The sequence below is a fragment of the Larus michahellis genome, chromosome 13 (genome assembly GCF_964199755.1).
Source record: "Larus michahellis chromosome 13, bLarMic1.1, whole genome shotgun sequence".
In the NCBI taxonomy this organism is placed as follows: Eukaryota; Metazoa; Chordata; class Aves; order Charadriiformes; family Laridae; genus Larus; species Larus michahellis.
Window position 1 is genome coordinate 8,442,735 of NC_133908.1, and position 21,418 is coordinate 8,464,152.

The following is a 21,418-nucleotide window of genomic DNA, read 5'->3' on the forward strand; positions in this document are numbered from 1 at the left end:
GCCCTGACGCTGCATTTCTCGTGACCACAAGGAGACAGCAAGCGCCTGGGAAGAGACGGAGATGCCAGCTGTGAACTCCCCTTTCTGCGGGGCATAACCAACAGCAACAAAGCAAAATTATCAAAAGAAAAACCAGGCTGCAAACGCCAGGGCGAACTCTCTGCGGGCAGCTCCTGGCGCCGATGCCAGCAGAGGGCATCCGCAGCACGCCGCTCCCCGCACCCCGCTCCCGAATCCATCCCACTGCCACCTCTTCAGCCTACCGAGTGTCTTTGTACCTATGTACAATGCAGAAAAAATAAAATAAAAATAATTTTTAAAAATCCCATGAAAAGAAGATTTATATGCTGTAATATCCTGGAAGCTTCCCATGGAGATGAGGCACAGAAGACTGTGTGTGTCTGATGCTGTACTGGGATGCTCCGAGGCTGTACCGGGATGCACAGGATGCAGCCTGTACCGTTTTGCTCCCTGAGCCCTCCCGTCCCACAGGCTGGCTGTACTCAAGAGTAAAAAGAACCCCAAGCAATCTGCATGCCTATAAAATTTTGTTTGCCAAACGCTGCCTTCTCCATCAGTGCAAGTGCCTATCCCATGATCATCCTTTTGTAGAGCTTTGCTTAACTGTTTATTCCAGCCTTGCAATTATTCAGGTTTTTCTTCAATTTTTAAATGCATGGCATACCAGAATTTGGTTTTGTTTTCTTTTTTTTAAATCTTCAATCAATGTGTAAGAGGTAAGCATGTAAAACTTTATGTCTCTATTGGCAGACTTTCATGGCTGTTTCAAAAAAGCTATTTTAATGTCAAGTGTTGGATGTAAATACTATGTTGGACTTTCTATAATGCTATAGCCTTCTGTTGGCTTATACAACCTCCAGTTATAAAATACAGCCCTTTCTTGAACAAGAGCCAAGATCCTGGAAAGGATCAAAGAATAAGAGGCAGAAATGAATTTGTCGGGAGATGGATTTTTTTTTTTTATATCATACGTATAAAACTGTCTCAGACGTAAACCCCTTTTTTTATGGCAATCTTTGCTGCAGCATCACAGTTTCCAAGGGGGTGGGGGATGCCCCAGCGCAGTGTCCACCAGAACAGCCTGACCCCATTCCCCTTCCACGCTTCGCTCCAGCCTGGGACTGTGGACACTCTGCCGGCATGGCCGGAGCCCTGGTGGTCCCTGCAGCGCTGGGCTCCTGCCCGCGACCGCCCGGCCACCGTGTCTGCCCCGCTGCAGGATGTAGCTCGGGTTTGCCCAGCCCAGCTTTGCTCAGAGGAGCTGCCGAGGTCAGGGCTGTGCACAAGCCATCCCCCTGTGCTGGCTCTGGCAGCTCGCAGGACATCAGGGCAGGTTTTATTTTTTCACCCAAAGGGACTGTTTCTGCTCCAAAATATGTTTATTCCTCTTACCCATCAACAGGGGTCAACAGGGGGATAGGCTGGGCTTCTATAACTGAGACACTTCACTACAAGAAGACTTACACGAGCCAAAATTGTTTCTTACTGAAGCTGAATTATGTTTATCTTTCTTGAAAGTAAGGTTTCAGAGGGATGTGCTGGAACATGGAGCAAATCCCTGGTAGGAGATTTGCCGCAATGTCAACACGTGTCAACAGCAACAGAGAAGTCGAGATCTGTTACTGCAGTGGGAGGTGGACTCGCTCTAGGGACTATGCCAGGATCAAAGAGAAGCTTATTATTAATAACAAGATCTCTCCATAGCATCCACGCGTGCTTTCAGGATAGTATGAGCACCTCATGGGGCTCACCTTTCTTGGCAGAATAATCACTGCAGCACATGGTCTTTGAGGAGGGAAAAACGGGTCCCAAAAAGCACAAGTCTCGGTGGGACAGGGATCAGCTTGTTTGCCAACCCTGACCTGCAGCGTGACTGCAGCGTCTCTGGAAGTTGGACCTGAACTTCTGCGTGTTGCAGGTCCAGAGAGACCCACACGTGTCGCTCCCTGCTGTCAAGGGAAAATACTTCCCTGTGGCAACAAGGAGTATAGGAGAAAAAAAGTGGCTCTATTACCCAGAAAATGCTCCCAACCCTTAGGCTCAGGTGGAGCGAGAGAAGAAGCCCCATCTCTGCTCAGCCAAGTCTGTGGCAGCTGATTGAGAAAGTGTAAAGTCCCAACGAACACAACAGAAACGATGCTCTAACCATTGCAACGCAGCAAAAAGCTCACAGCTAATCCACCAGCCAAATCCACACCATTCCCAGCCGACGACCTAGTGGGTCCAAGAAATCAAGGTTGGAATTAGCAGGAGAAGAGTTTAAATAAATAGTCTGTGGGGGCACACGTTTTAGCATCTCACACCTAAACGCATCACAAAGCCGTATTCGGCCCTGTTCTGCGTGGGACAAGCCCTTCGCTACAAGATTTCTGTAGCGGAGGACAAATCCCTACCTCCAGGACAAGTTCCTTTTGCTCCACTTGGTGAGAGCCTGTGTGAATCGCTTCCTCCTGGTCTCCACGGCGGCGAGGTCGGGCAGAGAGCAGCGCGGGGTCTTCATCAGCTCCAGCGTGGCTTCGTCTAGGGTTAGGGAAGAAATAATAGAAATCATGGGAATGGTGGGTTAGGAAATCCCAGGGCGGACAGGGAAAAGGGAAGGGAAATACTGAGGATGCAGCAGCGGAGCAAAGGCAGTGCTGGGGAGACATTGGGACATGGCACCGGCCCCAGCGTCACCCGTGGTGCCACCCACGGGGCACTGAGCCCCCTCCATGCCCTCACCCATGGCAGCAATTCCTGCCGAAAGCCCATCTCTTCAAAGCAGCCACCAGCTGGGGCTGCCAGGAGGCAAGGGGAGACGACACCCCCGGCAGGGGTGAGGTGCCAGCTCTGCTGTGAGCGTCAATGGACAGTTTCATTCATTTCAGGGGAAAATGCAGCAGGTTACCTCTGGTGTGACACTTTACAGATCTCAGAATCTTGTGTGGAAAACAACCTGTGGGCAGCTTTGATTATATTTTAAAACATAACTTTTTAATTATTCTATTTTGGTGTCTCTTGCTGAATTCCCCATTAGTCCCCTGACAAAGCAGAGAAACATTCGCATGTAAATAAACTATACCACTTTCCAGCTAGGAGCTCATTTGGAAAATGCTCATATTCCTTCTTATTTATTTTTAAAACTGAATGAAAGCTTAAAGCTCCTATTCTCATCTGCTGAAAGGCAGACGAGTTGGTCGTTCTCGCGTTTTCCGTGCTGGCTTTACCTCTTTACTTAAACACTTTGTTTGCAAAGCAAACCCCACACACGAGCTGCCCAGGGCAGCCCCCCCGGCCTGTTTCAAACACCCCCTCCAAAAATGAGAACGTAAATGCATTCAAAAGGCCACCCTTGCTCCCAGGCCTCCTGCAGTTTGTGATTAGTTGGAAGAGAAATAATTGCACGTGCTCCATTAAGAGCGGGGAGGGAAAGTCCCAGTGATGGGATGCGGCCAGCGGCTGCTCAGGTGGCAGCTGCTCCGGGGACAGGCAGAGGGTGGCCGGGGCACTGGGATGGGTGGAGACCAGCCTGCTAATTAGCAGCTTCTCGCTAATTCTGTCCCGAGCAGCGGAAGCAAGCTGGCCACGTGGCGGGAGGTCGCGGCCATGCATTGGGCAGGGAGGGGAGGAGAGCAGACGGGCGCCCTTCCGAGGGCCGGGACAATGCTGGCTTTCTCCTTCCCTCAATGAGGGCATTGAGAGGAATGACCCTGGCCATGCCGGGGAACATGTGTCACTCCAGCCTGGCCTTGGACTGCTCCCTCCCTGCCAGATGTGGCCACCACGTCAGGCAGAAGCCACCCACTGCCCTGCCCCACTGGCCACCGGGGAGGGTGACGGGCTCTCTGCTGACCGGGGGCAACCGGAGCCGCTGCGGCTCGGGGAGAGCCAAGGAGACCCTCCGCAGGCACCTCGTGGCTCTGTGTGTCACGGGCAGGAGTGAGCAGCGCCTGGGTGATGCCACACCATCTTCCTGCCTCCCCTGCGCTGTGCCCCAGTGGTGAAGAAACCAGAGCATCTACACATACAAAGTGGGAGGCTTAATCAGGACTTTTGTTCAACTCAATGCAATGCTGCAATTAAAGCTTTGAACAGGACAAGCTATCAGCCCTTCTCTGTCTTTTTTTTCCCTTGTCTATTTTTCTTTATTTTCTTCTTTTTTTTCTTTTTTTTTCTTTCAGCACACCAAAAGCTATTTTAAGCTATTTTAAGCACGACGGGAACCCCAAGGGTGTGTGGGTCTGGTGAAATAATTGCTTGCCTCAGGTTCTTGAAAGCACAAGGCAACAAAGCACCTGAGCCATGTAATTACTCTTACAGCTGCAAACTGGGCCGTATGTTACACCCGCCTGAGCCTTTCCTGGAGATGATGCTATTCCACAACTCAGTGCCAGTCCCCTCTCCTCCTGGGATGGGCAGGGAGCCGTCCCTGCATCCCTCTGCACCAGCGAGAGGAGGGATTGTGAGCCACTGACCTAGGACTCCCGTCGCCTTGAGCCCCCCGAACCGCTGCATGGCCGTGATGGCCTTGGTGAGCTCCTCCTGCGTCTGCAGTTGTCCTGTGACAGGATCCGGAGGAGGCAGATACCCAAATTTCGTCAGCCAGTCCTGTGAAACAAGGAGAAGGGAGGGAGGGGGGATGAGAAAAGGAAAGGAAGGAAATATATAACACAGGGAAAGATGCTCTGAAGGTCCCGTCCGTTCCGCTTGGAAATCCTTTTCCCATTTACATGTTTATACCCGATTTCCCCATCAAACTGCGTGGTCCCTGCTAACAAATGGACGTGTCAGGATGGATCTGTACACATCACTTCAGTAATGGGATCCGTCGACCTTCACGCATTCCAAGGGTGACATCTAATTTTCCCACCCAGCTGCAGACCATCTTTGATAGCGGCGGCAGCACAGCCCCAACCCGAGGGTCACACGGGCACCTTCAATTCCCGCCTTGGACACCAGCAGCTCTTACTGGAGACTCCGCTGCAGGGCTGAGCACAGCGAGGGGAGGAAAACTGCCCATCACGAGTGCCAAGGCAATGCCGCCTCCCCCGGGACCTCCCTTCCAGTGGGAGCCCACAGGGGTCTTGGGGAGAGTCCCAGGATCCAACCGGGGAACCTCGCCGACCCCTGGCCAAGGCTGCAGAGCAGATGGGTTTTGCTCAACTTTGTCTTGGTCGGACCTCTCTGACCATATGTGCTTTCTCCTGTCCCCCAGGACATTAATTGACCCCCTGCGACCTCTGCTGCTTTCCAGTCCATGCATGGCTGGGGCGGTGAAGCTTTGGGATGACAGCGTATTAAGGATGCAAACAGCTTAGGAGAGGCTCCCTTCACCTGGTGGAGAAAAGCCAGGACATGAGGATGAGGATGTCCCTGTGATCCAAGTCCCCTCAACACACCCTGATGGCTTGAGGGTGACTTGTTTTATCTTGACCTTCACGACTTCAAGATTTTGATTGGAAACAAACCCAACCATGAAGACTCCAACCCCACTCTGAGACATGCAATCATTCCAGACCCAGGGTGGATGATCTCAGCACTGACACAAACCCAGGCCCTCTGGAGAAAAACGCCATGGAGACGTAACACACCAAGCCACTTCCTTGGAGGCCACTGCAGGACCCTGGCTTGGTCCCTTCCCACCAGTTCCCAGGCAACACGAGCACTGAGGGTACAAAGTCTCAGCTTCCAGGAACTGAAACACTGTCCCAGCGAGACCCAGTGGTTTCCCAGCAGTACCATTGCCCTCCTACCATGGCAGGGAGGGGTATGGCGACAGGGTGCAGAGCAAAACCCTTCAACAGACTTCCCCTAAAATTTGGCCAATACCAAAAAGTCATTCCTGGTGATTGATGGCTTTCGTCGTTTAGAAAAAAAAAAGAAAATCCAACCATAATTGGATTTAAAAAAAAACAGTCTAAAAAAGTCACATTGATAATGGTAACAGGTTTCTCAACTTCAGATGATTTGTTCGAGGGTATAAATCAGCAGAGTCGCGCTCATCCCAGCAGCACAAGAAATGCCAGGACTGACCTAATGGTGAAGCCAAAACCTCAGTCACCTGCAGCCCCTGACAGGACTGCCTGATTTATTTAAGAGGAGAAATAAATGGCTTTTCTCTCTGTGCCCTCTTCTACAAAATTTCCACATGCCTTGGTTTAACCATCTCTCCGCCAGTTGCCTCAAGGCATTTAGAGCCAGCCATGGGTATCTCTACCACCACCAGAAAGCAGCGGGGACCTGTGAAACACCTGCATGTCCTTATTTGCCAAATCCTAAGCAAGCATAGCCACGTGCCAGCGACCCCCCTGCCACAGACGCCTCATTAAAACCAAGGCCGCTATTTGATAGAAATTTGTCTTTCAAAGGACAATATAACTTTATGAAGATCTTACTCTCCTCAGCCGAAAACTGATGAAAAAAACCACCATAAATCTCCTTCTTACAACCGCTTTTTGGACGTCTGGTGAATTATCTTTCTAAATCCTTTCTTACCTTCCTTCTTGCTCCCCTCCCTTACCTCGGCAGAAGGATCAGCAAAGAATAATAATGCCACACGCAGGGAATGCCATAAACACCTACCCTCTATTTTCTTTATCTGTATCAAAGAAACATTGACCTATTGAGCCTCTTGAAGACTGATATTGATCTAGACTTCCACCACAGTCAATACGCCACAAATTTACTGTAGTCAGATTAGTGCCAAAAGTCGGTACCTGCTTATCGTTACAATCTGAATGTCTCATAGCCCGGTGTCACCTGCGGTGGCCACCCCGAATGCCACAGCCCCTCTCTAGCAAAGCCAATTAAACAGTTTCACACTTACAGAGCTTTACGACAGATCTCCCCGCGCTTGGTGTGGCTCTCCACTGGGGAACATGGTCTCCTGTGCCGGGTTTGTCTCCGGCAATTCACTTCCCTCCTTACCCTCCTTCCAGTTGCCTTATTTTAGCAGGGTGGTGTGTTGTTACAGCCAGAGAAAGCAGCTTATCTGGCCATTTCTTGCTGCTTAATGCAACCTCATTAGCCATGACCGTGCTCAGAGTGTGTTAGCATCGTCGCAGCCTTCCCTTGCCATCAGGCTGAAGACCAGGCCAAGCGCTCCCTCCTCTTCTCCCTGCTCCTATTTGTCCCTTTGCATAGCAAAAACATTTGTGACAGAAATTAGAGATACGATTCGCCCCTGATTGTTCATGAGAAATCGGCTGTGACACAGCGCTCGGCAGCCGGCCCATCAATTGTTGAGGATGGTGGGGTTTAATTTGGTTTCTTCCCTGGCCATGGAGACAGTGTCATTTATTCTCTAATGACAGTGGAGCCGATGCTGTACATAACTCAGCTTTGCTCAGGGCCTCCTGGAGAAGGGGGTGGCAGCAAAAGCCCAGGGAAAGCAAAGGCACGGTGAGGTCCAGCAAAGGTCCCACTGCTCTGGCTGCAGCCAGGGCAAGATCTTCTCTCTTCCTTAACCCAAAGGGACAGAAAAAGCACAAACACAAGCGGGCACATCAAAGCAAATGGGGAGCTCCCTAAAGAAAAGATGGAAGGAATGGGTAGATAGCACAAATCCTTCACCTGATCTGCCTTGCAAGCACTGATTTCCCTGCTTGTGATTTTTCACCTAGACCATCATGTTTACCGTGCCTTACTCAGGTTCTCCACACTTTTATAGACCTCTGTGATATCATTCTCATTCATCTCTTTTCCAGTGTACGAGTTCTGGGCAGTTTCCTCTCTCCTTGTAAGCAAACCTGATCTGTAATATTGAACTTTTGCATTCCACCTTTGCTGTGGCAGAAAACTTCATTAGGGAAAACGCAGCTGGACTTGGAGATGAGAAAGACCATCAGGAATTGCCTGGCTAGTTATCTGTGTGCCCTGTGAAAACTTTTCAGATATTTTCTTGTCCTTAATTAGGACAAAAGCTAAACTTATAAACTTCCATAAATGAAAAATATGAAAATATTTTCCACTGAGATAACTTCAACATGTTCCCTTCTTCTTATTTCCACCTTTTTTTTAATAAAAAAAGCTTTTTTGCCAACTCTCATTAGCTTAAAATGTTTAAATGAATTAGTGATTTGAGCTGAATGCTAAAATTCTTTGAACATATTTCTTGCCTGACTTGGCACAATAAAAACTTTTCCTTTAAAATATGCTGCGTAAAATGAATTGACCTAATCCCGTGAGAAGATTCAGCTTCAGCAACTCCCTGTTTTAAAAGGAAAAAAAAATTGCTTCACCAAGAAATTCAGATTGAGCCAATGCCTGACCATCTTCCAGCTCCGAGATGAGCTGGGAATGACTCATGCCATGGCCTGGGGTATCTACCTTGGTCTGGGGCTCACGGGATCCCAGCTAGGTTTTTGTGGGAATTACCTCGTGTCTCTGTCCCCCAATTTCTTATCTATGAAATACTTGTAATGGTATTTCCTGGTCTCCCATCTACTGGTCTGTCTGCTCACACTGGGAACTCTTTGGGGCAGTCCGTCCCCTGATCTGATTTACCCCAACCGTGGGGCGCTGCTGGGCCAGACCCATCCAACGCGTTTCACTGCCATCACCATGAGTGGACCCACACCGTGGTCTTCTCCTCCGGTGCTGGGAGCTGGCCAAGATGGGACTGGGGAAAGCTGGAGGGACAGAGCCATGTCCACGATGGATCTTCTGATCCATCTCCACCACCGGGCAATACAGAACAAAAGGCTTCCCATTGTGCTCAGGGCCAGGAAACAAAAGAAAGAAAAAAGGAAAAATAGGAAGAACTGCATGCCTGGTGAAAACATCCAAAGACACCCACCCATCTGCACCTCCACTGAGCTGGATAAACACAGCTGCCAGCAAGAGCTCTCGCAGTGCTCGGCGCTGAGCAGAAGCACATACATACACTTTAAAAACCACAGCCGGGATGTTTATTGACAAAACACCATCCCTGCGTGGGGCTGGAGATCCCACCCTGCCCCACGTGGGATGCCGGGACTCACGCTGTGTCCTGGGCAGCAGGGAAAAGCCATCGCAACACGTTCACCCCTTGGGACCAAGGCACCAGGAATGGAGGTTCCCAGGGTGCTGCCCATGCCCCATCCCCTGCGGTCTCATGGGACCAGCCATCCACAGACAACACAACTCAAGAAATGAAGAAAAATTGGGGGGGGGAAGTTTTTTTTTCCCTCCTATGTAGCTCTACAATCTTTAAATGGTTTGATTTTACCCCACTCATCTCACAGCAGGTGGTACCCAATAAAAGACGTCTTAAAGCAACTGCTTCAAAACACAGTTTTCCTTTGAAAAGGGAATGTGTTAACAGCGATGCAGCAGCGTCGCTGTTGCATGCGTGTGTTTGGAGACAGATTGCTCACTTGGTTGGCTAAAAATAAGCTGTTCTTTTTTTTTTTTCCTCCTCTGGGTTCCCATATTGCTGTGGCATAGCGTAATGGGGAAAAGCCTGCTTCTTCCCTTAAAAAATGGTTAACAAAATCTAAAACGGCAGAATTTTTTTTGCACTTTTTTTTTTTCTTTTGGAGAAGGCACAAAGTTCGGAAAAATGGTAATGAAGCCTTCTCTGCAAACAAGCCCTGTTTCAATTTTGGACTTTTTTTTCACTCCTTAACCCACTTAAATGGAATATCAGGGAAAAAAGGCTGCTGTGGCAGCAGCCAGGGACTGGAGCTCTCCAGGGCCAAGGGACGACCCAGAGCAAAACGCTGGCTCTGCTGGCAGCGGTGAAAACTCTGGTATCACTTATGCAGAGCCAATTTTCAGATTAAAACGGCAATTTCATTTCTTTCATTTATCCACTTCCTTTGTATCAATACCCTTTTGTCCTAGAATCCACTTACCTGCTTCATTTTAAAATAGATGTAAGATATTGTCCCTCTTTTATGGAAGATTTATGAGCTCTGTAGGTTTGCTTTTACAAATATTAATATTATATAAGCTGATGGGCTTATTCAACTGCCACAGGCAAAAAAAAAGACTCAGTCAGCAAGTTTTCTTCCTGATTATTTCTTTTTAAGGCTTGTAGGTTGGCATTTACAAGAAGACAAACTAGTTCAGGGTAACAAGGAGAGGATAAACAGGATAAACAGCAAAACAGAAATCAGGATAAGCAGAAAAACTCTACCCAAGCCAGCTCTGTGCTTCTGCCTGCTCTTGTATTGTCATAATGACCATGTTTCTAAAGCTTAGCCCCAGAAAATCTGGGGGTTTTGTTTGTTTGGGTTTTTTTTTGGTTTTTGTTTTGTTTTTTTTTGCCTGATGTTGCATAAACATACAGGGGGAAACACAGCCTTAATCCTGCAGAGATTGTAACATTCCCTTTGCTCAGGGATGCCCCCAACATAAGAGGTTCATGGACCCGTTGGAGTGAGTCCAGAGGAGGCCACGAAGAAGCTGCGAGGGCTGGAGCCCCTCTGCCGTGAGGACGGGCTGAGAGAGCTGGGGGGGCTCAGCTTGGAGAAGAGAAGGCTCGGGGGAGACCTCAGAGCCCCTTCCAGGCCCTAAAGGGGCTCCAGGACAGATGGGGAGGGATCTTTATCAGGGAGTGTAGCAAATAGGATGAGGGGGAATGGTTTCAAACTGAGATTTACATTAGATATCAGGAAGAAATTCTCGGCTGTGAGGGTGGTGAGCCCCTGGCCCAGGTTGCCCAGAGAAGCTGTGGCTGCCCCATCCCTGGAGGGGTTCAAGGCCAGGCTGGACGGGGCTTGGAGCAACCTGGGCTGGTGGGAGGTGTCCCTGCCCAGGGCAGGGGGTGGGAGTAGATGGTCTTTGAGGTCCCTTCCAACTCTAGCCAATTTTCAGGGCATTTCAAGGCTTAAGCAGTAGTACATTTTTTCACTCAAAAGATCCTTTTCATTAATATTCCTTGAAAAGCTTTACCAAACTGCACCTTTCTCATTAATCAAGCCACAAGTTGCTTTTATTCATTTAAAAAGGTTCCTGTCACAGCTGAGAGCTTAAACCCTTACCCTGACCCAAACCCGTCCCTTGGCTTTACAGGGGGATGCAGTGCCAGTGAGGTCCCTCCCGCTGTCCTGCACAAACCACCCCAGCGCTCGTCTCCTGCCGTCCACGCCCCATAACCACAGAGAAAAGGGCTTTGTTTTTTTAGGGTCACCCAGGGGGGAGAGGACTTTGAAAGCTCCCTTTCCTGCTGGAAGTCCCTTTATACCCTGGATGCAGTTGCGCTTCGCACACGCAGGGCAAGAAAATCCAAACACGCTATTCAACAAAATTAACGACCCAGATTACTAAAATAAAGCTACAACTCAAACATCCGGAACTAATTTCCAAATTACACTGCACTTTATCTCTGCAGCTACCATTAAATAGGGTGGAAGCTTTTAAAATAAAAAAAAAAAAAACAACAACAAAAAAAACCATCACCGCCACCACAAGCTGGATTAAAAGGAAATTGCTTTTGGCTGTTTGAGTTTTTCTTCCGTGTTTTCAAAGGTTTACAGTATTCAAATTTTTACAGTCATTTTCCTGAGATCAAACGACCCCAGGAACAACGCCCATTAATTAGAGCAACACATATGGTGCTGCAATACTCCGAGGAGCGCGCTCCTGCGATGTAACGGCCTCCGGGCCACGCAAAGCCAGTAATTTCCTTCCAAAGGTTGCCACGCACCTCTCTAATGAGCTATCGCACGCACATAATCAGGTAATTAATTCATTAGGTGAAAAAACTGCAGTTTGGATTACAACCAGGATTTTGGTTGCCGCCACTGCTGAACTGCGGGACCAGTTTCATTAGCTCACGCTGGAGGAGTCGCTTGAATCCAAACAGCTATTTAATTCGAGCGAACACTGTGCACAGAATCCAGGGTAGAAGTTAATGCAGCTGCTAATGACTTCCTCTCCCTCCCCTTTGCTTTAAATGTTCTATTAGGTTAACAACAGCGGCGTTGCAAAAGGCCACAACCTACAAGTCCTGAAGACAGCAGGTCCCTTGGCAAGGGACAAATCGCACCACTCGATGCCATTAGACCTGGGACATCCAGGTCATTAAGGATGGAGAACACTTCTGCTCCGGCACGGCTCGCTTCCCAGCCAGCAACTGGATGCCAACTTGGCTGCCTGCAGGTCTTGTCGGACATGATCAGGTCTTGCCTGTAGGCTCAACCGCTCGTTGGCAGGGCTCTGCTCGCGCTACCGCTCTCCTGGGCGTCAGGGGATGACGTCCTCCACCAGGCTAGGTGTGGCACGGGAGAAGGCTGTCGTGACTTGGAAGCAAACTTCATCCACTCTGCAGTAGGTGTTAACACAAGGTGTTAGCATCTCCTTGGTTGGATGGATACCGAGGGCCTTCCCAGCAACGCAGAGTTAATCAAGAGATGTTGTAGAAGCAGAAGGAAATTCTCTGCAGACAGCAGAAACAGCCTTTTCAACCTCTTTGAACTGAAGATCAAAGAACCAGTTCCTACCCATAGAAGACAGGCAGAAGAGCGCAGTGCTGAACAATGTTTACTACAACTGGTTTAGGTTTCTTTTCAGAGTAAGAAAAAGTGACAAAACATATAAACGAGGAGCAGTTTATTCTGTATTTTCAACATAAATGTGTATTTTTCGTGGTGGAGATTTAGTACACCAGGGCTTTAGGGAGGCCTTCAATCCCTGGAGGGTTTTCAGCACATGCTGAAAATTTCCACTCAAAGGCAACGAACGATGCAAAAAAAAAATGTGTGTAATTGAAACTCCACATGACCATCAAAAAGGAGTTTTAATGGGAATAGTTTTCTGTTTTTAAATCAGCCCTAGTTTTGCATAATGCTGCCTGTCACAGTGAAACATCCGTTTTCATCAATGAGTTATTTAGGAAGGCAAAGAAGAAAGTCCTGGCGTGTAATAGTCTGTTGAACTGTGATGGGAAGTTAGGTAAATGAGTGAATTAGCATTCTTTTATCTTGCTGCAAAAATAGCTCTAAACCACGTAACTCCTTGCTTGTCATGGCTTATGAAAATGACCCTGCTCTGTCCATGCGGGCGCAGTTGGAGGCTGTTTGCAGCGGTCGCAGGGGGCTCTCCCCTGGCAGCACTCTGTCCCGGTGACAGATGCCACCAGCCGGACCCTGTGCCAAACAGCAAACTTGGGACTTTGGCTCTCCCTGAAGACCCCCAGCCCTGCTCACTACAGAGGAAAGCGTGTCAAAAATAAAAACGTGAAAAGTTCTAGTCCTCTGGTGGGCCCAGAGGCCAATAACGTCACTGGGTGATCTAAACAACCCCAATACTCTATTCCATTGAGAAGCAAAATAAGTAATCACCAGTGCAACATATGGCACATAAATACCGGCAGCAGAGCTTGGATGTGCTTTAAAATCCACTTTAGAGCATTTGTGCTGATGGTCCCCAGGCTGTGCCCAGCTTTGTGTGCATCATGGAGCGTGGTAGCGTTGGGTTAATTCATGGGCTTGCTCCGGCCCCATTTATGCAGGACGAACCAGAGTATGGCCTTGACCAATGAGTCCAGGTAGGACGGACAGTGGCCAAGCAGGGTGGAGGGAAAAGCCCAACTCCAGCATGAGAGATGGAGCAACTGGAAACCATGAGACCTGCCACCGACCACTCTTGAAGCGGCTGCACTTGGTGATCTGCAGCGTTCAAAGCTCACACAAAACCCCAGGCAGGGGTTTCTCCTGGGTGCCAGCTCCCCTCTGTGCTGGAGCCCAGCAGCCAGCTGGGTGCCCAGAGCTGGGGAGCACTTCCCCCAGCACACCCCCTCCCCACCAGCATCACTCGTCGGCGTGCTCCCAGCATGCCCACAGGTACGACTGCATCAAACCTAACCTCAGATCTGGTGTGACAGGGTTAAATTAAATGTCACCAGATACAGTTCTTACAGCATTCGTAAGCCCAAGAGAACTCTCCTCCCCGTGTACCCAGCTGCCGTCCACACATAGCCAGGGAAGAGGTTTCCCTGCTCAACACAGCGCTATAAATCATGGTGAGAGGTTGCCTCATCCCTGAAATCACATCCTCTCTGTATGAAGAAAAATCAAAGCCAAGACTTTGTAAATTCAAGGTTTTCTGGGCACAGGACATGGGAATGTCTGTGATTTCCTGGACAATTTTGCACAAGACTCAGCAGCGTCCGTAGCAGCCGAGGGGCTGCTGTGAGCAGAGCCAGCTGGACGGTGCTCCTCAGGAAACATCTGCTGGAGATGGACGGAGGGAACAGAGAGTGCCTCAACCCTGCTCTCCCCACGCTCCTCCACCTCGTCTCACCCGTGCAGCAGGAGGGTGGGCAGGGAGGGCAGCTGCTGCCCCTTGCCCAAGGAGAATCCTGCATCAGGAGGCTCCCTGAGCCCTCTCCACCATGGGAGCTGGGACGCTCAGGGCTCTGCAAGATGGGCTCTCCGCAGGGGGTTTGGTTCATCTCAGTACACAGATGTTTGGACATTTAATTAAAGTCTCCAAGCCTCCCGAGCGTCCGACGTGGGGCTGCTGACATCACCCAAGAAGACTGTGCAGAGAACTTCCAAACACTCCCGTCCTCCAGCTGGACTGGGACCAAGATGAGCAAGAAAATGATGAATTCTTTTAAAAGAAGTACAAAATGCTCCTCACCAAAGTGAGAATACACAGCAAGGCTCTCCTAGGGGGTGACTTTAGAGGTCCTGGTTTTGCTTAATGAGCCTGTCCATCTCATTGGGCCTGAACGGCACGTTTGCTCACGGTACGTAGGGAAAGTCAATGGTGCATTGAGAACACAATGGCTTTAATCTATATTCTCCCCCAGTCTCACCGAGATGAGCTCCAACTCTTTCAGTTTCAGTCATTAAACAAACCACGTCTGGTAGCTAACTGAACAGACTGCTATACATCAAAACAAATCTCTCACTAACTCCATTTACTGGATCTTTTATTAGGACAGTGTCTCCTCCAGGATGGGCTCCAGGCTGGACGTTCTCTCTGTAGCATGACCGGTAACACCAGGGTTTGCCTTGGCCTGTCCACGTCCTCACTCACAGCTCTCCACCTCCATCCCAGGCTTCAGAATTGAACCTCCAGCACAGCCTAACTATTTCCCCGTTTACAGCAGCCAACAACATTTTACCTTGATAAATCAACTCAGCTGCACATCCCTCCTCCACTCATTAGCTGGGAGATCAGTGGCCTCCTTCCTCCCCTTGCAGCATCACGCTTCCCTCCAGCTAGGCAGGCTTGGTTTTCAAGATAACCTCAGGACACAGACTGCCTCTTTAAATATGCTCACGGCGTGGCTCGCTATCACTTTCAAGAGATTGCAGAAATTCTCTAGTCCTCTGCAAACTGGGAATTCCAACGCTGTCATCGCTGTGCTCTGTGCTTGGACTGGCCCAAGGGCTGCTAACAGCAGCCGCAGTCCCTGAGCTGCAGCTCATCAGCTTTTAGATGGGATCTTGGCTGCATCTTCCCATTTAGTTTTTAGCAGTGAAAATATTCCGATGTTACGAAATCCATAAATCAGAAGCTGTGCTGGGGTGTGAGATAGAGCATCCATTTGGGAGAGAATTAAGCCCCACTTACGTCTCCTGTCCCTGGATCTGTGTGACTACAGGAGCAACACGTTTGCTACCTGGTTGGCTTTGCTGCTTCCCCCAGTCTCTTTAAGACAGCGGTACTACAATGAGCTTTTCTTGTTGACGGGCTCTTTCTATTAGCTGTACAAGCATCTTGAACAATTATTGATGCTGTGGGCAACTGGCAAACAGGAAAAAAAAGGGGAGCCTTCTGTTCAGGAGCAAGGCTATTAAATCGAAGGAAGCAATAATATCGCAATTCTCAGGTGACCAGCCCTCAGGTGCAAACACCGGGAACTCTGCACAAGTACTCCAGGAGCACCCCACAGGCTGTATGAGCTGGAAGAAATTACCCGCAGAACCGCGGCAGATAACAATAAAGAGCCCTGCATTACCACAAAGCGTTGGACAATTTGCAAAACATAACAAAAATTCTTTAATTATTAAAACAAACTAACTGAAATGAATAATTCAACCTGCTCCGGCTAGTCCAGGGCATTTTCCTGTGGCTACCAGGATGACTCTGCTTTCAGGGAGAACTAGTATTAATCATGACCTGGGACCAAAGCAGTTTTGCAGAAAACAACCAGAACAAAGCAGACGCCAAACAAACCAACAGATTATACTTCTCCCCAAAGGGATTCAAATTATACAGTACCCGACTTTGGCAAACAAGTTGAACCAGGCAACGCAGAACCTGCTTTTACCAGCACTCCCCCTGCCCCAAATACTAATTTAAATAATAATAAATCCGCATGTCTACACGCGCTGTTACCTCTTCAGGCATTACCCGCCACATGGCATTATGCAGCACCGCTTGTGTGCGTACCGGAGCACCGCGGTGGGGCAAACAGCAATAACCACCTCCTGTGCCAGGGCCAAGGATGAGGGTACTGACCCCCCCGGCACCAAGGACCCGCACATCCCTCCAGCCTGACGCCCCTCCTGCAAACCCCCCCGGGAACACCGGGGCCCCCGGCCACCGTTGACACCTGCGGCTCTGCCACATCGAGGGACAGGTCGAGAGCAGATGTTTTGCACTGTGTTATCCAACAGAAACGTGGGTACGGGCTACGGTCTGCCTACGTACTACCAGTCTGGCTCGCCCTTGCTCACCCCCGCCCAGCTGCTTCCAGGCTTTGTCCTGGGCCAGTCGCGCACAGCTTTGTCCCAGTCAAGCATGAGCTGATTGGAAAAGTCAAGCTTTTTCCCTCTTTGCGAGGAGACAGGTTGGTGTTTGTGACACAGCTCTTTCCCGCTGCTGGCAGGAATTGCCCTTCCTGCCCTGCCATGACTGCGACTCCGCAGGGGAGACACTCGGTGCTCCCTCCCGAGCCCACACGCTGCCGGGGCTACGTAAGACATCAGGAGCCAGCGGTGCTCTCACTCATGAGGATGACACAGGAGAAAAAACTCACACATCCAGGGGACATGTCCCTTTTACCCCAGGGTTGCTCTCAGGAGCATGTTCAGAGCAGAGGAACCTCACACAGGTCCTGTTTTACCAATGGGGAAACTGAGGCAGGGGCAGCAAAGGGAGGCAAGTGCTAGGTCCCCGATGGCAGCACATGACCCTGCTTCGCAGACAGCGACACAAGGGGCTTTTTGTCTGGTGCTCCCACCCTACCTGTCCCTGGGACACGGGCACCCCATGGATGGAAGGATGAGATGACTGTTGTCTAGGTCCTACCTAGGTAGTTCAGAGGAAAACCAGACCCAAACCCCACATCCCACTTGCAGCAATGAGAAGTTCTGTCTCCCCAGCACTCATCACGGGGTGGCTTTGGAAACATCCCTAGAAAAGGTCCCACCAGCTTTGCAGTATTTCACAACTAGGGGCTGACCAGATGGATCCAAACCAAGCCCGGAAGTGTCCCTGGCTGAAATATTACCAGCAGTTTCCCCATTTGGAAAATCTTCCAGTAGTTCCAGACCCCTGCTGTGCTTCGGGCAGCTCAGGACCATGTAGTGGAGGGAGGAGGAAGCTGGGTGCCAGCTGTGGGCTACACAGCGACCTGGCAGGCTGCAGCGAGGGCTCTTCATTAAACACAGGCATTTTGGGCGCTCAGGATCATCTCCAGGCTCCTGCAAGTGGGGTTGAAGCCAGGGGGCTTCAAGGAGGTGACAGAGAAAGGGGGTCCTCATCCCACACAATGTCCCCCAAAACTGAAGCTTGGCAGGGGCGGGACCAGGCTTGGCCTCGGAGGTGGCTGCTGTGACTGATGGCACCGGCCATGGCAGCGCGGCAATCCCTCAGTCAGAGGTGATGCTTTATGCGCAGGCTGCAGATAATAAATAATTTTTGGGTGGCTTTTAACATTCCCTTGAAGAACACAGTACAAAGTGGTGTTGTTGTGGCTCATATCTGTTTGAGGGGACAGGCAACTGGGTACCCAGGCGCTGAAGGATGCACTGTCCTGACGTACCCCTCCACAGTTTCAAATAACCCCTCCAGAAGGTTGGTACCCTGGGGCACCAGCATCCCTGGGGGACCTACCGAGTTTCTGCTGGGTGTCTTGGGGCCACTTGTCCGTGGCCACAGGGTCACCCCACTACTGCTGTCTTCTCCTCACCAGCCTGCAGACCCTAAACCTCTGCATTATTTTTCATGTGGGGTTGGATGAGTGGGGGGCAGTGGTGCCCCAAAGCCATTAGGCAGGAACAAGCTTCGTCCCAACACGATGGCCATCTGCCTGACCGTAGCCCCCGTGCAGTGCCTTAGATCCAACCCTGATCTTAATTACAACAGCATCTCTTTGCTCACTGCGGTCCTGATCGCACCAAGGTGGGATGTGCAAATTAAAGCCAGTGCCTGCGATTTTACACATCAAAAGCCACTCCAGGCTCGTGATAAAGGAGCCCGCTTTCCCCACCGCCCTCCAGCCTGCGTCTCTGCACACCCCCTTCCCAGCACGGCTGGCAACAGGCACATTTATGCACAAAGATCATCTCTCCCCCACTGGGTGGCAAATGATGAAATAAAAAGATTATAAAACTTACATATTTGAAAAAGCTCTAATGGGAAAATATCCCCAATCTTCTGCGGCCTCTGCGGTGTTGATACAGCCTGACACAGCTGGAGGCATCCTTCACCTTTCTACACGTAAACAGCCAGGCTTTCTATACCTATTAGATCTATTTGCACTGCAGACAGATATTGAGATGAAGGGGTTTCAGCCATGTGCCCCATGCCGAGACCCAGGCAGAAGGATCCCATCCAACCAGCCCAGCTTTCGCTGGTCCTCTCAACCCTCGGCCGCGCTCCCCTGCCCATGAGCCTTGGTTTGCCTCTCATACCGTAACCCCTATAGCACAAGTAATAAAGGAAAATGGACTTTTTTTTTTTTTTTATCTTGTTGAATCTTTGCCAAGAGTATGTTCCCCCTCTGTGAGGGCTGTGGGTGTCGGTGGTGATGGCAGGACGAGGCAGACGGTTCCCGTTATGGGCAGCCGCTGCTCTGCGCGAGAGAGATTTATGCAGAAATTCATTCCCTGGCCCCTTCCCGAGACGTATTCCAGCAGGAACAACGCAGACTAACTTTTGATACCAATCAAACTCATTAAATGGAGAGGTCTCACATTCCTACATAAGCTGAATATGAAATGCAGAGAAACTCCTGGAACAGACCATCCTGCTCAGCAGAGCAGAAATCCATCTGGTAAATTGGATACATTTAATCACACTGGGTTTGTTTTGCCCTTTTTTTTTTTTTTTTAAAGGCCCATATATTTTGACTCCTTCAGCTTCACGACACAAGCTCTGTCAACACATTTGATTGAAAATGTCAAAGTGACCATCCGTATCACGTCACGAGCAGAATCGCTCTCCTTGCAACACCAGGACGGCTCTTCATCAGGAGCAGAGACATGCCCCGGCATGCTGAGCGGGCTGCCATCCTCTTCAGCTGTATATATCAAGTACCATTTGTTAACTATACGGAAGCCAACCATCCAGGCCTGCTGCCTCCTGCCCTAAATACCAGGACAACAATCTCATCTCCTGCTGAACCTTGTACAGAAAGGCAATCGGCATCATCCTACAACCACGGAATCTATAGGTACTGCTGGTTGGACTAGACAAACTGCCCACAATTTGCCAACATATCTTTTTCCAAAGCTGACAAAGCTGGGCAATAGCCCAGATGGAGCCAAACACCTTCCCATGGGGATGAGGAGCCCCTGGGGCTCATGGGCATGGAGTGGTGATACTACAACAGACACTGTTATGGAGAAAGGCCAACGAAACCTGCCAGAAAGGTTGAAGAATCATCACTGAATAGTTTGGGTTGGAAGGAGCCTTTAAAGATCATCTAGTCCATAAGCAGGAACATCTTCAACTAGATCAGGTTGCTCAGGGCCCCATCCAACCTGACCTGGAATGTTTCCAGGGATGGGGCAAGACAGGACATGTATGTCCTTGGAGGAACTAAGGCAAAGGACCAGGTTCTCCTGGCTCTCTTGCTTTGGGTTTTGCCTTGACCACACAACGAGCTTGTTCAGAAATGCAGGTGATGAGTTTCTTTTCCATAAAGAGCAGGGTGAACCCTTGTTCCTCCTTATCAACACGTCAATTCCTCCTGCTTTGACTGGGAAAGGAAGGATGCTGCTGTGCTTGAACAGCAGTGAGCACAGGAGAGCTATAAAGATGTCAGTAACTAAGTGTTATTCCCGCTTTAACACAGGGAATGAGACTATTTGACCTTTCCAGACACCTGCGGCTTTCTACAGCTCCAGCCCTGCCTTTTAGAAGATGTTTTGGGGTACACCTAACGCACAGAATGCAAAGGTAGCACAGAGTGCTTTCAAACGGCTTTAAGCAGGTTCGATGCTGAGACCTGTCTAGCTGTAATAATAAACCAGCTTTGTTTTATTCAGCCTTGGGTTTGGTTGGTGGTGGGGGGGGGGTCTTCCATTTTTTTCTTCCCCCCTCCCCCCCCCCTTTTCTTTTTTTTACTTTTTTCTACGTGCCACAGCCACAAGTGTAAATACAATCTTTTCTTCCATAGCGAGGATGCAGACATCTCGGTGCGAGCAGATCTGCTGCTGCTGTGCAATGAGCCCACGTCAGCAGACAGCTGTCCCCAAGGAAAACCACAGCAGCGGCCGTGGGGGTAGGACACAGCCCCTTCCTTGGAAGGATGCAACTTTCAAAGCACAATTAGGCCAATTTCAGCAATCAAGCTTATTTAACCGATTTAATCTTGTTCTTGGTAAAATAACCAAAGAAACCAAAATGTAAACCCCTAAGTTAATGGAAATTTAAGCTTTTCACATTGATTGCCCATCACATATTTATGTCATTGCTTAATCTAGCAGCACCAAAATTAACGTTCTTCTAGCAACGGTGCAAATGATAATCCTCAGTGCCTTTCAGCGAGCGACAGCACCTCTGGCTCCGGGGCCGCCGTCCTGCGGGGCCGCATGCAGACAGGGCCCGTCCTTCCCCCAGAGAGACCTTGCCACGCCAGCAAGACAAACGGCAAAAGGGAAACAGGGAGGAGGCGGCATGGGCTGGAGGTGACACCACCCACACAACGTGTCCCCCGCGTCCCAGGCAGATGCTCCAGCCACGCAACCCCAACGCCTCTAGCAATTATTCACAGCAGCGCTTTGCATTACGCGTTATCATCTAGCCTTTTTTCCTGGTTAAAGCCTCAGGTTAAAAATAAAACAATGTTTTTGTTGAAAATCTGGCTTTTAAAAAAAAGTTTGTTTTATTATTTTTTGTCTTTTGAGAAGTACTTGCAAGTGGACGGAGCACGGCGGGGGAGGCGGCGTGGCAGCGATGCTGTCAGCTGGCTCCCCGCCAGCACGCATCAGGCCATAATGGTTAACGGACCCCTCGTAGCCTTTGTTTTGCTCCCTTTTCTGTATTTAATGCCACCATTTATAAGCCCCTTGGGAAAGGCGAT

The 21,418-nt window shown here is 49.7% G+C and overlaps 1 protein-coding gene across 4 annotated transcripts in view; it reads right to left on the reverse strand.

Moving 5' to 3' along the window:
* The window catches only part of MMP17 (matrix metallopeptidase 17), a 66,902-nt gene that overhangs the window by 19,386 nt on the left and 26,098 nt on the right, over positions 1–21,418 (reverse strand). For all 4 annotated transcript variants that reach the window (XM_074606567.1, XM_074606566.1, XM_074606570.1 and 1 more), the window contains exons 2-3: positions 4,476–4,608; positions 2,415–2,541 (exon numbers count right to left, since the gene is read on the reverse strand). In XM_074606567.1, coding sequence (XP_074462668.1) covers positions 2,415–2,541; positions 4,476–4,608 — 260 coding nt within the window. The remainder of the gene's footprint in view (positions 1–2,414; positions 2,542–4,475; positions 4,609–21,418) is intronic.